Genomic DNA, 21,966 nt, shown 5'->3' with positions numbered 1-21,966 from the left:
CTAAGCTTCTCAGATATTAAAGTGATCTTGTTATGAAGTCATCCATTAGGCATGGACCAGAGAAACAGTTTCTGAAAAGACTGTGAACACTAAACTGTGAATTCTTTTCTGACATTTTCTTAACATTTGAGAGATTTCAAGTTTCCCCGACATCAAGGTAACTGTAATACCCCACTATAGTCTTTAATGATATGAAAAGGTTTGGACACTTTTGACTTGCCCTATGTAGCTGTTACTTTCAACTTAGGCATTTCTTCTGGGTATAACACCAATGCGTTCAATCCAGCCTACATACATGTATGTACACAGAGGTTCTGGGTTTGGGCCCACTCAATTTCCTACGTTTGTTTGTTTATTTTTACAGAGACAAGGTCTTGTTCCGTCTCCAGGGCTGTAGTACAGCCCTCTGAGTAGTTGGGACTACAGGTGTGTGCCACGACACCTGGCTAACTTTTGTACTCTTTGTAGAGATGGGGTCCCACTATGTTGCCTGGGCTGTTTCAAACTCCTGGCATCAAGTGATCCTCCCACCTTAGCCTCCCTAAGTGGTGGGATTACAGGTGTGAGCCACTGTGCCCAGCCCTTCCTATGTTTAGAAATGACATCTCAGGGCGTCAGAAGTAGACTTTCTAATTTACTTGTTCGCTGGTATTCACATGGGAATTTCTTCTTCTCATAAGTAGCATATATTTTGATTTATGATCTTTTTTTATTATTATACTTTAAGTTCTGGGATACATGTGAAAAATGTGCAGGTTTGTTACCTAGGTATACATGTGCCCTGGTGGTTTGCTGCTCCCAGGAACCTGTCATCTACATTAGGTATTTCTCCTAATGCTATCCCTTCCCTTGCCCTCCACCTGCGATAGGCCCCAGTGTGTGATGTTTCCCTCCTGTGCCTATATATTCTCATTGTTCAACTCCCACTTACGAGATTTATGGCCTTTGTAAGTGAAACTTGGCATCATGTGGTATTTCATAGTTTTTCTCTGGGTTTCTGACATCTACAGCAGCCTAGACCCTGGATAAATGGGAGACATGACCCATCTTTCTCCACCCCCTTTGATTGTAGTCATTTGTTGTATACTGTACTTCTAATTTGTACCATCTTTTCTTCTGTCAGTCCTCATGACACCATATTTTATAGTTTATATGGGAGAACATCTGCGTCAAGGCTGAGGGTTGTTTTTTGTTTTCTTGTTCAGTGTAAGGAAATGCCTTTTCCTCTGCAGCTAACAAACCCACTGGGAGTGCTGCTCCTTTGGGATCACCAGCAGGATCCTTTCCCCTTCCCTTCCCCAACCTATTAGCTCTCTAGACATTCCTGCAAAGCGCCCTTGATATGTGGCATGTGGCTCCATGTTTATATTCCCACTGGAAAATACATTGCTGTTCAGACTAATAATTCATTCCTCTTTTCTTCCCACAAATGTTTTTTTGGTTGTCTTCTATGTCCTGACACTGCAAGATGCTGGGCATAAAGGAATGTTCAAAATAGATATGGCTCACGGTCACTGTCCTCCTGGAATTTACCGCTAAAGATAAACACTGATCACATAAACCTGCTAATAGGTATAGGATCACACACTGTGCTAGGTTTTGTGAAGGCAAACAATAGAGACCTACTAGAAAGAATAATTTGGAAGGAAGGGAGAGGCCAGTTCAATTGATGGTGTGGGCAAAGCTTTTCTGTGGAAATGGAAATTACACTGAGACGTGAGGAAGGAATAAGAATTTGCCAGGCAGAGAGGGGGTAGGAAGAATATTCCAGGTAGAGGAAGGGCACAGCATATGCACAGGAGGCTGCTGTACTCCCTGACTAGTGTGTGCTTCCTGCAGATGTGTAAAGCCAGGCCTATGCCAGGTTTGAAGATTTGAAACTCCACCAGTGTGGCTGATGCCTGAAGAGCAGGGGAGGCCAGGAGCAGTGGCTCACACTTGTAATTACAGCACTTTGGGAGTCCGAGGCAGGTGGATCACCTGAGGTCAGGAGATCAAGACCAGCCTGGCCAACATGGTGAAACTCCATGTCTACTAAAAATACAAACATTAGCCAGGTATTATGGCGTGTGCCTGTAATCCCAGCTACTTAGGAGGCTGAGGCAGGAGAATTGCTTGAAACTGGGAGGTTCAACTAATTTTACTTAGTTATCCTAATGTTCATTTTTAATATTCGAAAAACATGCTGCATATTAATTGTTCACATTTGTGTGCCAAAGTTAATGCCCCACCCTGTATATTGACTTTTGAGCTGTTTCTAATCTCTCAAGGTTTTGGTTAGCCTTGCTTCTGTTAGCTTTTGTTAGGCCATTCATTGGCTAATTTTGGACCTGAAATCTCTCTGCAGTGCTGCTTTGTTGTCAGCAGGGGGCAGCTCTTGGCTTCTGTTGTAGTCATCTGCTTGAGAGCATTTGGCCTTATTTAAATCAGAAGGTATTAATAAACTGATAAAAGTTTGGTGTGTTTTTTACTGAAATTTTGCTGTATCAAGTTTACATGATATATTTATCTGCTTTTGTTATAATTAGGAATGCTGGTAGTTGCAAATCGTCTGAGTTTCTGCAGTATAGTTGGCTAAAATGAGAACTGAATATTTTCTTCATACATTCATTGGACCAGATGTATTCACACATTAGCAAACTAGTTTGAAACTTTATTAAATTTATAGTGTCCTAGCCACTGAGAATTTTTCAACCTGATTATGCTTTGTAGCTTCCTTTCCAAATATATTAAGATATAAGTCAATGAATACAAGAGATCTCTAGAATGTTGTCCTTCTCATACAGTTAAAGAGGGAAGAATAAAGAGATTAACCTAATATTGGGATTCTTCACTCTTATTTACTTTTCAGGATCACTGAACAAGAGGAGCAGGTTAAGGGGGAAGATGAAGACATCCTTGGGCCTGGATATACGGAGGACTCCACTGATGTGTACAGCTCCCAGTTTGAAACCATTTTGGACAACACTTCTTTATACTACAGTGCGGAGTCCTTGGAGACATTATACTCAGAGCCTGATAGCTATTTTAGCTTTGAAATGCCCCTCACTCCAATGATACAACAGCGCATTAAAGAAGGTGGTCAGTTCTTGGAGAGGACATCAGGGGGAGGACATCAGGATGTCCTGAGTGTGTCAGCAGATGGTGGAATCGTGATGAGCTATGCTAGTGAGGTCACTAATGGGCTGAATGATGCCAGCGACTCCATCTACACGAAGAGCACCCCAGAGATTGCCTTCTGGGGAAGGTACTAGTCCCATTCTCATTAATTTCATGCTGGTGGTTTTTGTAGGATTTCTTCTTTGGGAAATCTGAGTGTGGAATATATTTTTAAATCATTTGGTCAGTTTCTGTGGATATAAGCAAATGATGTGAGTAAAAAGTAATTTGAGTTTTAGGGCAGGCAGGACACACCTTAGTGGTTTGTCAAATTGGCAAACTGTGATCATTCTGGTCTGTGGTATTTCCTGGAGAGCTATATATAAAATTGGATACCAAACAAACATTTGGGGTTGAGGAGTAAAGTATCAGCTCCAGTGATGGCGGTGACGTGGTGCTGTGAAAAGAACACTGAGAGATCGTAGCTTTAGTCTGGCACTGAGGGTGGTTGATGACTTTAAGCAGGTTGTTTAATTAGCTCAGAGATTCCTTAATTGGAAACTAAAGTGTTGGACTATACAGTCAGCAAAGTCTCTTCCAGCCCTTTGAGAGGTCCTGTTCTGTCTTCCTGTTTGTGAGATGTTGAAGGAAGAATCTGATTAGACAGATGCTTGAGAGAGCTTATATCTTGGTCTAAGCTCCGTGTTTGTTTTCTCTCTCTACTTTAAGATTTTAGCCTATCTGGGAGCTAAAATGATAAATTATGTACATTGTAGGCACCATGCCTGTCATTTGGGGATTCCACTTCTATTTATGTGTTATTCAGCATTTCATTTCTTCATGCTCGTCATCCTCAGGTTATCTACCTGTGACAGTTTTATGAATTTTGTTTTGATATATTTGTGTGTGTTTGTGTGTGTGTGTGTGTGTGTGTGTGTGTGTGTAGCTGGTTGGGGGAGTTAAATGGTGATAAACTATTTTAAAGCTGTTTAAAGCTATATGAAATAATGCCAGTGCTTTCCTATTCATATCACAGGTTTTCAATGAACCTCTCTTTTTGAGCAGTCTGCCCTGTGGTGAGCATTTCCTATAACCAGTTTGTAGTTTTATAGTTGACTGGATGGGCGAATTCAGGATTGGTACCTTGTGACATTGTAGCTATGCATTTCTTTTTGAAAATGGATTGTGGATATTGGTTGTCTTACTGGGTCACGATGAGAATAAAAAGAACAAGTTGTCCAAACCACAAGACTTTGGTCTCAATTACTTGGGCAAACCTCTTATTTTCTCTGAAACTTGATTTATTTATTCCAAAATGGGGTTAATGATCCAGTGTGTTGTGAGGCCATAAGATTTAAAGGGTTAATAGAGACCAAAGTACCTTTGCACAAGACGTGGTATGCTGCAGAGCCTGGGTAAATGTGTGCATATGAACTGGTTGCTTGGTTAGTCCACGTCTAGACTTCCTGTATCTGTGAGATCAGAGTGTCTCTCAGTGGAAGAGTCCTGGAGAGGGAGGCATCCCTGAAAACAGTGTCTCTGAGAGGGGGTGCCCCTCAGTGGAGGGTCCCATCTTAATCTTCCCCTTTCAAATGCTGTAGGACAGGTGTGCATATAATTTCACTGAAATTCCACTCAATATTCTAGGGTGAGTGGAAGTTGTTTATATTAAGACCAAACATGGTAATATATCCCAAAATTGAAAGCTGAAGAGTTTTGGGCTGAGAAGCTTCACTCCAGAAGCCACAGAGAGTGGATGTAAGTGAAGCCAAGAGATGAACACCAGTGAAGGAATTGGGTGAAAGGTTTATTAAATGTGCGGCTTGTGCACTTAGAGCACTTAGAACAGGAGGTTGTCATCATTTGGACCAGCATGAGTGCGAGTCATGAGGATGAACAGAGTTAAATAGTTCGGAGAGAGTATCAGAGTAGGCTATCGTATTTTAGGGTCTCAGATTTAGACAGTGGTACCCTTCAGGCCGTGTTGAGATAAAGTTTCAGCTGTGTCACCTGCCTTGTCAAACCAGGAGATCTTGTCTAGTGATAAAGGACCACATTCTAGTGCTAAGTGACAAGCACCTTGGAGATGCGCCAGCCTGCCTCTCCCCTAGCCTGGGCACTCGTCCTGTACCACTCCTGACTGGCGGTCACCCTACCTTTCCCTGAACCCTACCCGTGGCTTGGACAGACCAGCTTCGCAGGACCCCTCATTTTGTGCTCTTTGAGGTTGGCGTATGATAATAAGTGGTTATATGTCGAGCAAGTTTTATTTTGTGATGTGTGTGTCTATTCAAGGTTAAAAGGTAGGGCAGGTTTAATGATCCTAAGAAATTTTAAGGAAACTGGAAAACATATTTTTCTTTACCCCTTCTGCCTTCCTGGGTGATTTGGGGAAGTTGCAGTCACAGAAGAATTGTGTTAGTATTGCGGGTTGTAGAATTATCACATTTTACTACTTAAAGGGGCCTCAGATAGCCTTTTTTAGTATTACAGAATCTGTATTCCAGTTTTGTGGGATGTCTTACCCAAAGCTACATGACTTTCTAGAGAAAGATACTGTACTGGAATTCAAGTTGTCTGGTCCTGAAGCCAGATTCATTCGCTATTCTAGGTGCCAGGTCTCTTATATTATTCTTCTTTTGATCTGATTTCTCTCATGCCATGTCTCTATAAGTCAGAAGTCTGAGATGGTCTGTTTCCAAGAAACTAAGTCCTAAATGTAGAACTGCTGCTTCTTGTTGGTGGTGGTGGTGTATGCTTTCAATTTGAGGGAAAATTTACCAGGTCAATAATAAACACATTTCCATAAATTTTTAAATCGATTAATGAGCTGCCGTTTTAAAATTTTATCTGCATTAAAACATCCCTCTGCAGAGGTAAGGAAGTAGACATCAAGGTATTAAGCCCATCCCTCAGCCAAGCACCAAGGGCCCAAGTGTTAGAATTAAAGGAAAATAAAAAATCCAATTGTAGTAATATATTTACAAAAGAAAAGTGATAAGTAAAAGAAGTGCCCATGCCTGCCATTCCATCTGCATTCACTGGCCTCTCCTGCTTCCTTGCCAGTGGTGGGGGTCTGATCATATTGGGTAAAGTGAGCTCTGAGAAAGGCTCAAAAGAAAAGGAATAAGACTAATGAATTCTTCCCTGATCACGCCTCCTTGATATTTGGTAGACATGATCCAAGGAAATTCAGTATTGATTTTAATGTACACAATGTTAGTCATTAGCTTGTAAAAAATATTATAACTTTAGCTAGTCTCTAAACATAATTGTGTGTCCTATGTAGCCCACAGGTTTTATTTATTTGGTAAACACATGATGCTTAGTTCTCACAATGAGCTAGGAGGAAGAAAGAAACTATTAGTGTTCTAATTTTCCAAATAAGGAAACTGAAGTACAGAGAGGTTAAGTAAATTGCTCAAGGTCACACAGATGGATGGTAAGTGACACTGTCAGCCCTCAAACACAGGCAGTCAGGCTCCAGAGCCTGTGCTCTTACTGAACTATGCTGAACTGGATCAAGTTATAATGATTTCGTGGTAGATCTTAGAACAAGACCAGATATCTTAAACAAAACAAAAATGTATTCACTTTGATATTGCCTAGATTTACTTTTATATCCTTTTCAGTTTCAAGATGTGCCTTTACTTTGTCGTTAAAGGTTATTTCAGTGGGAGTATTCAGCGGTCATTTGTTTTGAACACAGGATGACATTGTTCTCGGCTGCATTGCTTCTTTAAAGAAATGGGCAAGAGGTTGGGAAAGGTGATTGGGGTGTTGTGGCACTTGATTCTTCTCTCTCTCAGGAATACCTTCCAATCTTGGGCTTAGCCATCCTTTGGTGGCCAGAGGGACATTGTTCTTCCCTATTACTCTCTGTTAGAGACAGAGTGCTTGTTCCTAGGTGCCACAAGGAAAAATTAACATGCGGACAAAAAGTTCTCTTAGTAAGGCAATTTTCCTTTCTGCAGAACAAGCATTCTGCCTCTAATACTCTCTCTACTCAAGTCAAAGAAGAAAATATTCCAGATCTATAATATTGTAGTATCCAGTTGAGAAAGACATATTTTTATTTTGAGTGCCTGTCTGTCTTTAAAAGTATTATATACCTTTGTAACATCAAGCGCCTCACTCTTTGTAAGGTGAAAAAGCATCTTAAAATCCTGGAATAAATCTGGACAGGAATATTAGGTTGGTACAAAAGTAATTATGGTTTTTGTCATGACTTTCAGTGGTAAAACTGCAATTGCTTTTGCACCAACCTAGTAAATTCTTCCAGATGCTCTGCCTGCCTTTTGACCAGTGAGCTACATGTCAGCCAGAACAGCTCATCCTGAACATGGAACACAATATTTTAATGAATAAGCAATGAGGAGGATCCCCTCCCTGTGTGGTCCAGCTTCATGGCACTCAGGCTGACCAGGGTTCAGCGGTGCTGTGTGAAGTCCTGTCACATGGCTCCAAAATTAGAAAGGATAATTAGAGACTTACAGTTATACACGTTTCAATGGGTTCCTTTGTGTCTGGGTGCTTCTCCCTCACTGGCTTATCAGCAGATGACCACAACTTCAATCAGTAAGTTCTTAAGGCACAAATGTTGTCACCGTGACCATTAACAGAGTTGGATATTGTCCATTTCCATTGAGCTTGGGTTTGGACAGGAGAAAAAGAAATAGCAAATACAGTGAAATGGTAGGAACTTGTTTTTAGGTTCTCTAAAACATAGGAAGCTGCTTTTTGAAATAAACTTTGTAGTGTGATAGATCTATTTTGTATCGCAGCTTCCTTGTTTTTCTTTCGGATCTTGCTCAGGATACCAACGGGTACGGCAGAACAGGTGAATTACATCTGTGTGCAGCTGATCTGCCTGAGGGAAGCGCTTCAGTGTGTCTTCAGCCCACTCTGAATTTGACATTTGTGGGGATTTTTTTGCCTTGCTCTTATTTCTTTCTCTCCCTTCTCAAATGGAATGCAGGGTTTGGAAATTTATTTTCTTTCTTCCGCAGTTTTTCTCTAATGTTTGTCCGCTTAGGAAGAATTCATGTGAAATAAGTAGAAATTTGTTGAAATGCGATTTGAAAAATTGTTTCAACATACCGGTTTAAACTTGAAGTAACTTTATTATAATATGTAAATATTAAAAGAATAAATTAAAATAATGTGACATTAGTGAAGCTAGTGACAGAGAACAGCATTTGGATGTTGTGAAATTGGAACGATCTGGCTGCCCACAGAGCTCCCGGCTTCTCTTCTGCCATTAGAGGTGGGAAGCTCGACTGCCTGATGGGTTCATGAGCAGGTTGCTGTTGCTCCAGTAATCTCATCAATCCCTTTCTTTTACATTTAAAATTTTTTTCAGTCAAAAAAGAGGTTCTCATTTTTCTCTTTCTGGCTTCTTTCCAAAGTAGTTATAATGGTTTTTGTTTTTGTTTTTTTTTTTTCCAGACAGAGTCTCTGTCACCCAGGCTGGAGTGCAATGGTGTGATCTCAGCTCACTGCAACCTCTGCCTCCCAGGTTCAAGTGATTTTCCTGCCTCAGCCTCCTGAGTAGCCGGGATTACAGGCGCATGCCACCACACCTGGCTAATTTTTGTATTTTTAGTAGAGACAGGGTTTCACCATGTTGGTCAGGCTGGTCTCCCACTCCTTACCTTGTGATCCGCCTGCCTTGGCCTCCCAAAGTGCTGGGATTACAGGTGTGAGCCACTGCGCTTGGCCGATTTTTTTTTTTTTTTAAACCATGAAGGAGTTCCTGCTCATTGTTGCTGGTTACGGGCTTTTCTAGGTTTCAGAGCCAGTTATTCTTGGTTTCAAATTGTCTCACTTTGTAGATGTGTAATTATGAATAAATACATAAAATCTGGGACCCCTTCCTAGTGTAAAATGAAATTAATAATACCTATCTTATAAAGGAAGGAGGAGCAAACAAGATTAATCAGATGAAACAAAAATCAAGAAAGTCAAGTGCCCTAACAATGTCTGGTATACAATAGGTGCTAATTAAATACAAATGAATATCAACAACAATAGTAACCTGAAGAAAAGTTATCCTGCCTCTCAGCCATGGACAGAACCCCTGTGTCGGACACTTACTATGCGGCTTCCTTAGAAGTCACTCTCTTTCTATGAAGCACAGTGCACTGTGGTAGGCAGAATAACTTAGAGAGCTGAGACAGAAAATTAGGTGGTGAAGCCATCCTTTTTCCTGGCAGCTTGATCTCAGGCAGGCCTTTTCATTCGTGGAACTTCTGATTCCTTATAAGATGGAAATAGCCTTATCAAACAATTTACAATGTTGTTGTAAGACTTTGCTAAGTTATAGTTTTTGGATATTTATTTTAAACCTATCATGGGTTTCATAGCAGTCTGAGTAAGAGTCTAAGGAATAATAAGAAAACAGATAAGAGACAGCCTGGGGCCGGGCGCGGTGGCTCAAGCCTGTAATCCCAGCACTTTGGGAGGCCGAGGCGGGTGGATCACGAGGTCAAGAGATCGAGACCATCCTGGTCAACATGGTGAAAGCCCGTCTCTACTAAAAATACAAAACATTAGCTGGGCATGGTGATGCGTGCCTGTAATCCCAGCTACTCAGGAGGCTGAGGCAGGAGAATTGCCTGAACCCGGGAGGCGGAGGTTGCGGTGAGCCGAGATCGCGCCATTGCACTCCAGCCTGGGTAACATGAGTGAAACATCGTCTCAAAAAAAAAAAAAAAAAAAAAAAAAAAAAAAAAAAAAAAAAAAAAAAAAAAAAAAAAAAAAAAAAAGAGACAGCCTGGTAAAAAGGAAGATGCAAGGATTTGATGAATGTTTGACTCTAGGACACACGGGACTGAGTCAAAATGATTATGAGAGTTCAAGCATGGGTGGCTGGTTGGAGCAAGAAACCCTCCACCAGAGTTGGGGGAAGCAGCAGGGTTGATAGGAGAACACCTAGTGGGATCAGATTTAAAGAGGTTGAATTGGAGGAGAGAGAGGGTTATTTGTGTAGGGCTGGGGGGAATATGGGACTGAAAGTCACTAGAGAGACTTTGGAGTCACCCTTGTAAACATGAGATTTGCAGCTCTGAGCATGAGAAAGCTCTCAAGGGCAAGGAGTGGGCTGAGGATGGGACTATGAGGGGCTCACACACAGGAGCATTTGGGTCTTGCTTATGTATCCTTCTAATGCCATCTCTGTAAAAAGTGTGCCCTCTAAGGTCAGTTTCCTGGCAGCTTTTCTGTGCTTTTTCCCTTCGCCAACAGTGGGTCAATTGTCAGGGAGCTCAGGATGGAAGCTAAGTGCACTGGTCACTGACTGTTCTTTTGGTGCCCTTCAGACAACTCTGGCCTTGGTGGTCTAGTGCCCTCCCTATCTGTTTGGTGCATCTTCTGTAAGTTAGTGATGACTTCTGGAAATGGTCCTGGATTTGAAATAGCTATTCCTGGAGACATTCTAATTCTGTGGTTTAAACCTTAAACAAACCCAAGTAATTCCCTGCACATTGGTGGATATCAGTGTGAAGAGCATGGTGGGGAGCCTGTTATTTGGATGATCTTTGATCAAAGAATGACATTAAATGATAAAGGACATTGGAAGTATAAGTGATTACAAGGAGAATCATAGGTCTAAATAAAAACTGGAATGGTGGTTAATACTTCAATTGATCCAGATGCAATAAAATATTGTGCAACAATATTTTATTCATATATCAGTACAATATTTAACTTTTAAAGGAAGTGATAACATTCATCTCAGCAGAGGTCACTTAACACCATATTTGCAACACTGGATGTTATCCATTGAGCCTTGGTTTGGGGAGGAAAGGGAGGAAAAAAGACAGGGATTTTCCCCAATTAAATTGTTCTCTGAAGGTGTTTTACATAGGAGTCCAAATTTGCCTGAACTCGAAATGGACTTGTTTACAGTACTTTAATCTTCTTTTTCACTTTATAAGCTCTCCATAAACTGAAATACAGAGCTACAGGCAAACCTCATCTTATTGCACTTTGCTTTGTTGCTCTTTGAAGATACTCTTTTTTTTTTTTAATTCAAATTACATATTTGTGGCTACCCTGCCTCAAACAAGTCTGTTGGTGCCATTTTTCCAATAGCAGGTGCTCACTTTGTGTCTCTGTGTCACATTTTAGTAATTATCTCAATATTTTAGACTTATTTTTATTACTGTTATGTCTGTTATGGTGTCCTGTGGTCAGAGATCTTTGATGCTACTATTGTCATTGTTTTGGGGCACCACAAACCATGCTCATATAACACAACAAATGTTATTAATAAGTTTTCTGTGTTCTGACTGCTCCACCAAACCAGCTGTTTCCCCTCTCGCTGCCTTTCCTCAGGCTTCCCTATTCCCTGAGACACACAATATTGAGATTAGGACAGTTAATAACCCTGCATGGCCTCTAAATGTTTAAGTGAAAGGAAGAGTGTCATGTCTCTCACTTTAAATAAAAATCAAGAAAGGTTTAAACTTAATGAGGAAGGTGTGTTGAAAGGCAAAATACCCTGAAAGCTAGACCTCTTGCACCAAATGGCCAAGCTGTGAATGCAACGAAAAGTTCTTGAAGGAAATTAAAAGTGCTGCCTTGTTGAACACATGTATAATAAGAAAGAGAAATGCTTTATTTCTGATATAGAGAAAGTTTTAATGGTCTAGATAGAAGATCAAATCAGCCACAACATTTCCCTAAGCCAAAGCTAAAGCAAGGCTCTAACTCTCTTCAATTCTGTGAAAGCTGAGAGAAGTGAGGGAGCTACAGCCGAAAAGTTGGAAGCTAGCCGAGGTTTGTTTACGAGGTTTAAGGTAAAAGTACTAGGTGAAGCAACAAGTATTGATATAGAAGCTGCAGCAGGTTATCCAGAACATGTAGCTAGGATATCTGATAAAGGTAGCTACACTAAACAACAGATTTTCAATGGTGACAAAACAGCCTTCTATTGGAAAAAGATGCTATCTAGGACTTTGTTAGCTAGAGAGTAGGAGTCATTGCCTTTTCTTAAAGCTTGAAAGGACAGGCTGACTCTTGTTAGGAGCTAATGCAGCTGGTAACACTAAGCTGAAGCTCGTGCTCATTTGCCATTCTGAAAATCTTATGGCTCTTCAGATTAATGCTTAGATCTACTCTGCCTGTGCTCTAGAAATGGAACTACAAAGGCTGGATGACAACACATCTGCTGACAGCATGGCTTACTCACAATTTTAAGCCCACTGTTGAGGCTTACTGCTTAGACGGAAAAAAAGAGATATCTTTCAAAATATTACTGCTACTCATCGACTAAACACCTGGTCACCCGGGAGTTCTGATGGAGATGTGCAAGGAGACTGATGTTGTTCTCATGCCTGCTAACACAATATCCATTCTGCATACCATGGATCAGGAGTAATTTTGACTTTGAAGTCTTTTTGAAGGAATATATTGTGTAAGGCTATAGCCACTATAGTTAGTGATTCCTCTGATGGATCTGGGCAAAGTCAGTTGGAAACCTTCTGAAAAGGATTCACCACTCTAGATGCCATTAAGAACATTTGTGATTTGTGGGAGGAGGAGGTCAAAATATCAACATGAGCAGGAATTTGGAAGATGTTGATTCCAGCCTTCATGGATGACTGAGAGGTTTGAAACTTCCAGTAGAGGAAATAACTGCAGATGTGGTGGAAATAGTAAGAAAACGAGAAGTGGAGCCTTAATATGTGACTGAATTGCTGCAGTGTTATGATAAAACTTTAATAGATGAGGAGTTGCTTCTTATGCATGAATAAAGAAGTGGTTTCTTGAGATGGAGTCTACTCCTGTTGAAAATACTATGAAACTCGTTGAGATGACTACAAAGGATTTGGAATATTTCATACACTTAGTTGATAAAGCAGTGGCAGGGTTTGAGAGAACTGACTTGAATTCTGAAAAAAAAGTTCTGTGGTGGGTAAAGGACTATCAAGTAGCCTCACAGGTTTGTGAAAAGGAGAGTCCATTGATGCAGCAAACTTCGTTTGTCTTATTTTCAGAAATTGCTATAGCCACCTTAACCTTTTGCATCCACCACCACACTGATCAGTCAGCAGCCATCAACATTGAGGCAAGTCCCTCCATCAGCAAAAGGATTGGGACTTGCTGAATACTCAGATGATCACAGGCATTTTTTAGCAATAAAGTTTGTTTTTGAATGAAGGTATGTACAATGTGGTTTTTAGACATAATGCTGTTGCACACTGAATAGACTACAGTGTAAAACTAACTCTTACAGGCACCAGAAAATCCAGAAATGTGTATGACTGTCTCTATTGTGATACTTGTTTTATTGCAGCATTCTGGAATAGAACCAGCAATATCTCCAAGGTATGTCTGTATATTGAATTGGCTCAAGCTGTTAGCTGGGGCTTCATTTTTAGTACTTGAGGCAGACAGTGGCATGGTGCAAGGGAAGGTAAATATGTTTCTCATGAATGCTAATGAGGATTAATATTATACTCTATCCTGTCTACTGTTAGATAAATGCATCCATTTCCTAATTCCCATACTTCATATGCTGTGTCTTATGCCTGTGCCTGAAGCTCTATTTGCAGGCATTCTACTTGTCTCTGAATATAAAATTATGAAAGGAAAGTCTTATAAATCACATACACTGAACTCCTGAGATTTTCTGATGTTTTTACTCACCATCTTGCCACCCAACAACATTCACCTGGGAGCTTATTGGAAATCCAGAATCCCTGGCCCCACCCTGACCTACTACATTAGAATCTGCATTTTAACAAGAGGTCCAAGTGGTTTACATTCACATGGAAGTTTGCAAAGCACTGGTCTACAACAGTGGTCCATGGACCAAACCTTTGGACCAAACCATGGACCACAAAAGTTTGGTCCATGGACCAAACTTTTTGAGTGTTAAAGCTGTAGTACAGTGGTTCTCAAACGATTGCACATTAGAATCATGTGGGGAGCTCTATAAGCTTCTCATCTCCACTCTTCACTGTCAGAGATTCTATTTGTTCAAATGGCACCTGGACAGTGATAGCTTTAAAAGGTTCCCAGGTGATTCTGATGTGCAGCTTAGGCTCTCAACCCCTTGCTATTCCCAGGTATGGTCCTCAAACTAATAGACATCACCTGGACCTGATTAGAACCATGTCTCTCAGACATCACCCTGGACCTACTCGATCAAAATTTGCATTTTAACAATTTCCCAGGTGATCCATGAACGCTTGAAAGTTTGAGAGGCAGTTACTGGAAGTTGCTTAGAGGCAGAATACAAAGCCGAGACAGTCCTTATTCTCAGGGGGAGTGGGCCCATTAAAGGTAACTCTGCTCTTGGAGGGGAGGATTCTCCTAACAGAGGTTTGTAAAAGTGAGTGCTCCTGGCTGTGAACCTGCAAATGATTTCTTGTGTTGTCTTTGGTGTGGTGGCGATAGGGAGTCCCTCCAAACTATACCAATAGGGATTGACTTTCCTGCTTAGAAAACAGTATGGTTTGGTGGTGAAGAGTGTGGGTTCTTAAGTCAGACTGCTTTGGCTCAAATTGTAGTCAATTCTCTCTTTAAACCCCAAATTCTTTATCTGGGAAAAGAGGTAATAATTTACTGGCACTTAATGAATACTTAATAAATGTTGGCTGTTATTATCAGTAATAACAGTGCTTGAAATATTGTCTTTAAAACTTCTTCAGAGTCACCTGGTATGAATGGACTGTGGTAAAATCGACTTGAGATATTCTTTGTAATAATAATTCTAAGAGCCTTCGATTCCTTGACTGAGGAGGTTTAATGATAGTTTATTTTATTGTCTTTATGATTAATCTATTTGGAAGTGCCACCTCAAGGCAAATAAGGTGACATTTTCTTGTCAAGAGTAATATAGTCTTTAGTATAGAGAAAACAAGATGTACCGAATAGTTACTATTGTGAAACAATCATAAAAAGTTCATTATTCGTAGTTGGCATTTACTTAGCAACTATTTTAGGATTTAGCATGTAATACTACACTTAGCTACAGGCCTATCCCTTCTGGTAGGCCGTGGTCTTCTCAAATTCTAAGTTTTGGGACTCAGAGAACCCCTGGCACAATGGCCAGTGCATATTGGGCACTCAGTTTTTGTTGAATGAAGAACTTAATGAGCAGCTGCTCTACAGTAGATGTTAAGGTGTCTCCCAAACAGGCAGATCAGATAACTTCAGAAATAACTCGTGCAGAGCACAGAGGGCCAGGCTCTACAGTTCTGAGTTGGAGGCTACTTGCATCGTGGGATGTAATGGAGGCTCTTATGGGAGTGCTGCCTTTTGAGGTGGGCTGTGAAGAATCAGTTGGATATGTGTAAAGGGTTGTGGGTGTCGTGGAGCAGGGTGACATACCAGATAGAAGAAGCTAAACCATGCAGAAGTAGCAGCAGCTGCTTGGATCTGGGGACTTGAGATATGAGAATAAAGGGAATTGTTAACCTCTTTGCCTCCTGTTCTGTTAATTTTCCAGACAGAACAGGTGTTGCTGCACTCCAAGAGGTTGTAGCCATTATGCAGTTGGCTTTCTAAAGCTTCTGTAGCATTTTAGGCATACCAAACAGTGTAGACAATAATAAACACCTGTGATCTCATCATCCCACTTAGGAAATAAAAGCATTTCAGATGAATTGAAAACTCCTCTCCTCTTTTTGCCTCTGGTTCCCATTCCTCTCTTTCCTTCCTGAGGTAGCGAAGTAACCACGAGCTGTTGATATTTATTATTCCTATAGAGATGTGTATCTATAATCATTATACAGTGTTGTTCCACATGTTTTTCAACTTCATACACATGTTATCTTCTTGTTTCCTTTTGTGAAACTGGCTGTTGTGTCTGGGTTCTTTCATAGGTGCAGGTTGCCTTTGCCCAGCAGTGGTGGCTGCTTTTTTAGGACATACCTGTATTTTTAGATTGTCCCTTTCCATCTTTACATTTTTTCTCAATATTTGAAATTCATTCCTATTGACTCAGCCCTAGTTTTAGTTTAATTGCTGTATAGTATTCAATATATGAACACATTCTAGTCTATGTTTTCATTTTTCTATTTATGGGCATTTTGACTGTCTTATGTCAAACAGCATGGCAGTGCCCACATAGCCTTCATGTGGCTTTTTGTGCACACATGGAAGAACTTCTCTTGGCTGGGTATATATTTAGAAATAAAATTACTGCATGCTAAGTATAATTATTTTCTGGTGAACCAGAACATTCTTAAAAGGACATGTTACATGTTCTTCAAGTGTATAATTTTTACTTTTGTTTAGAAAATGTTTAAGTCTTGTAAATCTCCACATCCTCATAATCCCTATATCCCAACAGAAATAGCAGGAGCCCAAGGAAAAGCATGGAAAAGAAACTGAAGTAAGGCTGGTTTCCTTTTGCTGTTAGAGGCTGATGCACACTCTGCCATCCATTGGTTAGGTCTGGCAGCCACAGCTTCCAGTGGATCCCAGCTCCTGCTGTTTGTCCCTGGTTGTCCAGATGCTTCTGTGGCAGTTGTTGCCTGTGTCTGACAGCTGTGAGTGTTGCCTGGCCACTTACATGTCTGAAGCAGGCTTTGGACAACAGGACGATAAACATGTTCACATCCACGAGCAGAAAAAACAAAACTAGAAATGAAAATGGAAAAACACAAATTATATAAGATTAAGTGTGAATTTAACAGAGCTGAATTCTATATAATGTAAATAACTGAAATCTAGTTTGTTGTCTATTTCAGTCATTTATTTAGGACCAGACTGTGTGTGCTGTAGGAAATGCAGTCTGTAGAATAATTCTTCAAAAAACTTCAGTGCTATTAAACAGTGCTGAAGTTACTTTGTTTGGAACGACGCTGGACAAATGTCTCCTTTCCCTTAAACGGCAACCACTCCAAATAAACTTAGACTGTTGCCTTTTCTGCCTGCTGTCAGCTTGCCATCTGGCTCTTAAAGAGTTAAACTGGAGGTTTGTGAGGTCATTTGTGATTTCATTGGGTCTAGACTTTTGAAGCAGGTCTCTTGGAGGGAAGCTGTGTTGAGAGAGGAGACTGGGAAGAGGGGGACGTCCTACTTCAACTTCTTTCAAGTTTGTTTCCCTGAGCCCCTGAGGGATCCAGTGGCATTCTGGGAGAATGTCACTGCGGAGTCAGTGTGTAGCAGTTTGTACTTGCAACAGAAGAGGCTTTAGAAGTACATTAAAAGAGCCCTTCAGGAAGATGAAAGTTTGCTGAGCAAATGGAATGGGAGAAGGCTCTTCAATTTGTGACAAAATTATGGGCAGACTGTTTGCTGACGGAGGTAACTGAAATTTGGTTTATTGTCTTTGTCTGGTCCTAGGCAGTGCTGAATTATATATAATTTGTAGAAACTGTTTTGGATTTGAAAATACATGATTTCAAATGAAAAGCATTGTAAGCAGATCTTAGGGCAAGACTTAGGAACATGATCCTATGTTAGTTTCTAATAAGGATGACAAATGACGAGTATATTTATTACAGGGTCTACAATGTTTGGGCAAAATGAGATTTTTCCCTAATGGAGTTATGCTGCTCTTTGAGGTGCTTAGACATAGCTTGGTGTTCCTAGACTGCATGTGGATTCCAGCTGCCCGTTGTGAAACCTCTTCCAGGCTTTGGAAGGTCACTGATTTGAGCTTGGTCATGTAGTGGAGTCGGTAACGACTGCTGCACAAGGCTATCATTCTTAGTCTGTGTATTACTGCTCTGAAAATAAAGTTGGCTGTGTGTTAGTACAAAAAGGTGTTTCGTCTTAGAATTCAGCGTTATGCATGAAACTTCAAAAGCTAGCCAGTTATCTAATGAAAAGGTAATAGGGAGGTTTTTTTTTTTTTGTTCCCCTGTAGCTGAGGGAATTTCAGCCTCAAAACTTTCTGGGAAAGTTTCTGTTTTCACGTTCAACAGGCAGGGGATAAGTGAGGTTAATGATGCTAAAGAAGGGGAAGTGAGCCTAGTCCACTGATACTATGTCCATTTTCAAGATGCCTGGGATTGAAGAATAATTCATGACCATCCAAAACCCAGCAAGAACTTCAGTGCTTGGACTTCCAGGATGGTCATTGATGATAACAGGCATATTTGTGGGTACTAATTGGTAAATTGGCATTTCTTGCCTTGATCACAGATTACAAGTTCTTATTTCCAGTATTTTATAATGCCATTTGTCTTGCTAGCCCATCAGTATAACAGTTTTGCCTCTACTGTTTGGACATTTTGGTCCATTACTTTAATAAGAAACTACAAAGAGAATACTTGAGGAGGGACGAGGCCATGAAACGTGTTTTATGAAAGGCCTAAGCAAAGTGGATGTGATTCTGACTTAGGAGTTGTAGGCTCATAGGCTTAAGTTTTACTCCTTACAGGTTGGCCTCTATCAATTTGAACCACTTGCTGAAGCTCAGCTTCTTCATACATTAAATAGCAATAACAATATTTAACATGAGAGGTGGTGGCTGTGAGGATTAACTAGGGTGTAGTGCATGGGAAACAATTACCATAGGTCCTTGTGCTCTAAAAGAGCTCAGTAAACGTTAATGATCATTGGCTATGACAGTGTTTAAATGGTGCTTCCTTATGTCAGGCACCTGAGGACTTAGATGTTAGAGCATGATGGTGATAAATTTGAAGTTGTGAGTGATCTCACACTGTAAACACATCAGGGCTTCCTTGTGGCCAGGTTCCAGGGTAGCCCGTCTGTTCTCATCTCCCAGTCAGTTGGGCATCTCTTAAATGCAGCCTTTAGTGGCGGCAGGGGCTGAGAGAGGAAAATGGATAGATCATTGTAAGTCCATCAGCACTTGTGAAAACATTTGTGTGCTCTTGCCACTGTGGAGGGCATGTCAGTTTCGTCATAAATATGGGGAACAGCATTGTGAGCACATGTACTCCATAGGCAGCCTCTGACCCACTCAAGAAAGGACTGGTATCTGGGTTCTTTCATAGGTACAGGTTGCCTTTGCCCAGCAGCAGTGGCTGCTTTTTCAGAACATGTCTGTATTTCTAGATTATCCCTTTCGGTCTTTACACTCTAAGAGCTGGTAGCTGTGCAGATGTGTGAAAGCCACTTAGTTTCTCTGAGTGTCTATTTCCTGGTCTATTACTTGTGGATAATACTTTTATTCCATGGTTGTTGAGATTAAATGAGATAAAAATGTGTGAAAATGCCTAACAGAATAAGTACTAAAGACTTTTTTTTCTGCCTCAAAAGTGGCTCAATTTCTTCTGTTACAGGCAAGGGAAATTTTTTGTAAAATTTGTAAATAAGAATCTTGTTATATTTTATAAGTGTCTTATGTTTAGTTCAGTGTTTCTAAAGCTTTTGTTTAAAACAGTTTTCTTGTGTAATTAGTTTACGTCATCTGATGTTAGTTTCTTTTTGCCTTCACCACTTTCCAGTGTAGGCTATAATCCTTATGGCTTTTAGATTTCATTTTGATCTAGTTTTCAAAAATACTATGAAAGAAATATAAATGCCAATGGTAAAAGTTCAATTTGAAGTTCCTTTGGTCCCATTCCCCAGAAGGGACCTCCACCGTCAGTTTCTAGTCTGTCCTTGGAGGCAGAATCTGCATAGCTCTTTAGGACCTGATTTGAAACTGTCTTGTTGGTGCAAAAGTACAGATGTGGTATGGAAAGTTCTGTTGGGCTTGCCAGCTCCCTTTGCAGCTCGATTCCTCCCTGCAGTTCTGTGGCACGGTGTCTGGAATGTCTGGAGCTCCCTTGACAGGAACCGCCTGCACAGCTGGGTTGTGTCACCAAGAGCCGAATGTGGTTGACAGGTCTAGCTCTAGCCATGCTGTTGTGGGGTGTGTGATTAACCCAGAGTTCCTGTAGGGGAGTGAAGAGCCTGCCTCTCAGCAGAGGGCTGGTCTGAACTTGCTCTGTAATCCTGACCTGGAGTTCTGGGGAGGCAGAGCCTGCCTTGGGTTTCAGCAGGGATTTTAGTCATTGTATAGCTGGCTGGAGGCTGTGGTTCAGTCAGCTCTTTGGTCTGCTGTTATATTTGGCTTTTTGTCATGAATAACACTGGGTGGAGGTAGAGTAGAAGGTGCTGCATATGGAGTTGGAAGATGTAGGCTCAACTTCCAGCCTTGTTGTTTACCATCTGTGACTTTGGGTAAGACTTATTTGGTCCTCATTTTCTTTACTTGCAAAATGGGGCTTTTGTGAGGATGAAATAAAATAACAGATGGGAAAGTGCTAGATAGACTGCAGAGTGCTCTGTGGATTTTTTGGTTTGTTTATCTTATTGGATATTCAAAGGACAGTGGCTTATTCCTCTTACCTGTTAAGGTAGACTGAACTGTTGATGATTTAGAGACCAAGGAACAGTTGAAGCTGTCTGATGTTCTGCTGTCCTTGCACTTTGTCTCCCCTTTGTGATCTTTTGTCCCCCCTGTTCTTAAATACTCCTGGTTGGCATAAGAACCTGTGTTCAGAAGGGAGGGGAGCAGTAGATTTTCTGTGCCCAGAATGTTCTTAAGTAAGCCACTCCTGTTTGTTGATTCAGCTGGTCCTTTATTGAGGCCCTGCTTTTCAGCAGGGGAAACCCTGAGAACCTTGGCTGGTCCAACTCTGCTATTGATGGTGAGACTTGGGAAAAGTCGCATCCTTTCATGACCCCTCAGTTTGCCCTCAGTTTGCAGAAGGGATTGAGCTAAAATACTTTTTTTGTGTATGGGGAGGAGAGATAGTGATTATCTTTGCTTTTCTACTTTTTCTCTACCTTGCTGTATTCATCGTCTTACTGGACATTTTTTGCTTCCTTCTAAATAACTTAGGACAGTTGTCTTAGAAAAGACAGGACAAGTAAGCAATGACGCTGAACATCCAGCTGAGATGCCATGTTGACTTCTGAGACCGAAATGAATGAAAATCTCTTAAGGGTGACAGGGTGTTAAGGGTGAGTATTAAATTGTCTTGCCTATAATCTGCTGACCTTGACATCATTTTGTTTTGTCATCATCCAAAGCTGATCATCTTTGATCAAGGCTTCTGGGTCTCAGATCCATTGTTAGAGGAGCTATGAGTACTTGAAGGGAGCAAGAGAGAAAGGACGTCATGGCAGCTGGTGGCTGAAATGGAGATGCCACCATGAGAAGACATGGAGAATGAATAAGTCTTTTAGCTTGAGGCAATAATCCCATTGAGACAGGGGAGGAGCCTTTGCCATGCTGTGTGGGAGATGTTTGCATTGCTGTGGTTCTGGCTTTCAATGCTTTTCATCCATCCTGGTTTTCTCAAGCTCTTTATTGTCTATCTTGCTGAATAGAGGAGTACATCTATCCTGTGTGGACATTTTAGTCTGTCTTTCCCATGGCAAGACTGAATTCCTAGATGACAATAACAGTAAAACATTTATATTTCTTCAGAATTTTGCTGCTGAAAAGATAAACAAGAAGAGTTAAATCTATCTCTGCAGCTTGCTACCAGAAGGCTTAGTAATAGCCCCAGTAGTGGGGGACAGTCACTGGCTGCTAGAACTTGTGTATTTAGGAAGTCCCTTGGGGAACTCATCAGCTGGGCCAAATGTTGCAGACCCATGGAAGATGCCCTTCTGGATGAAACAGTTGACCTTAGACATTAGGAGAGTCATAGTTTCAAAAGACAAAGTAAGAGGAAAGAGAATCCACCTCAGATTGATTGCACAAGATTAGTTGCAATATATGAGATGGCTGATAGTAGACTGGTAATTACTGTAGCACCTCCGAATGATATCTGGCCTCATAGGAGCAAGTAGCCTATGAATGCTGTTGCCAGAGTTGTGAGTAGGTGGATAATGCTGATATTTCAGGTTTCTAGAAATGTAAATCATGCATAGTGTAAACCTCGGCCAACGTATAAGAAATGTAAATCATGCATAGTGTAAACCTCGGCCAACGTA

General features: G+C 40.9%; 1 protein-coding gene across 3 annotated transcripts in view; it reads left to right on the top strand.

The window, feature by feature from the left end:
* PSD3 (pleckstrin and Sec7 domain containing 3) overlaps positions 1 to 21,966 on the top strand; it is a 453,958-nt gene that overhangs the window by 135,530 nt on the left and 296,462 nt on the right. For all 3 annotated transcript variants that reach the window (XM_017539685.2, XM_017539686.2, XM_017539687.2), the window contains one exon: positions 2,852 to 3,247. In XM_017539685.2, coding sequence (XP_017395174.1) covers positions 2,852 to 3,247 — 396 coding nt within the window. The remainder of the gene's footprint in view (positions 1 to 2,851; positions 3,248 to 21,966) is intronic.

The sequence above is a fragment of the Cebus imitator genome, unplaced genomic scaffold, assembly GCF_001604975.1.
Source record: "Cebus imitator isolate Cc_AM_T3 unplaced genomic scaffold, Cebus_imitator-1.0 Scaffold120, whole genome shotgun sequence".
NCBI lineage: Eukaryota > Metazoa > Chordata > Mammalia > Primates > Cebidae > Cebus > Cebus imitator.
The sequence above is the reverse complement of the archived record's forward strand: the minus strand, read 5'-3'. Positions and strand labels throughout refer to the sequence as shown.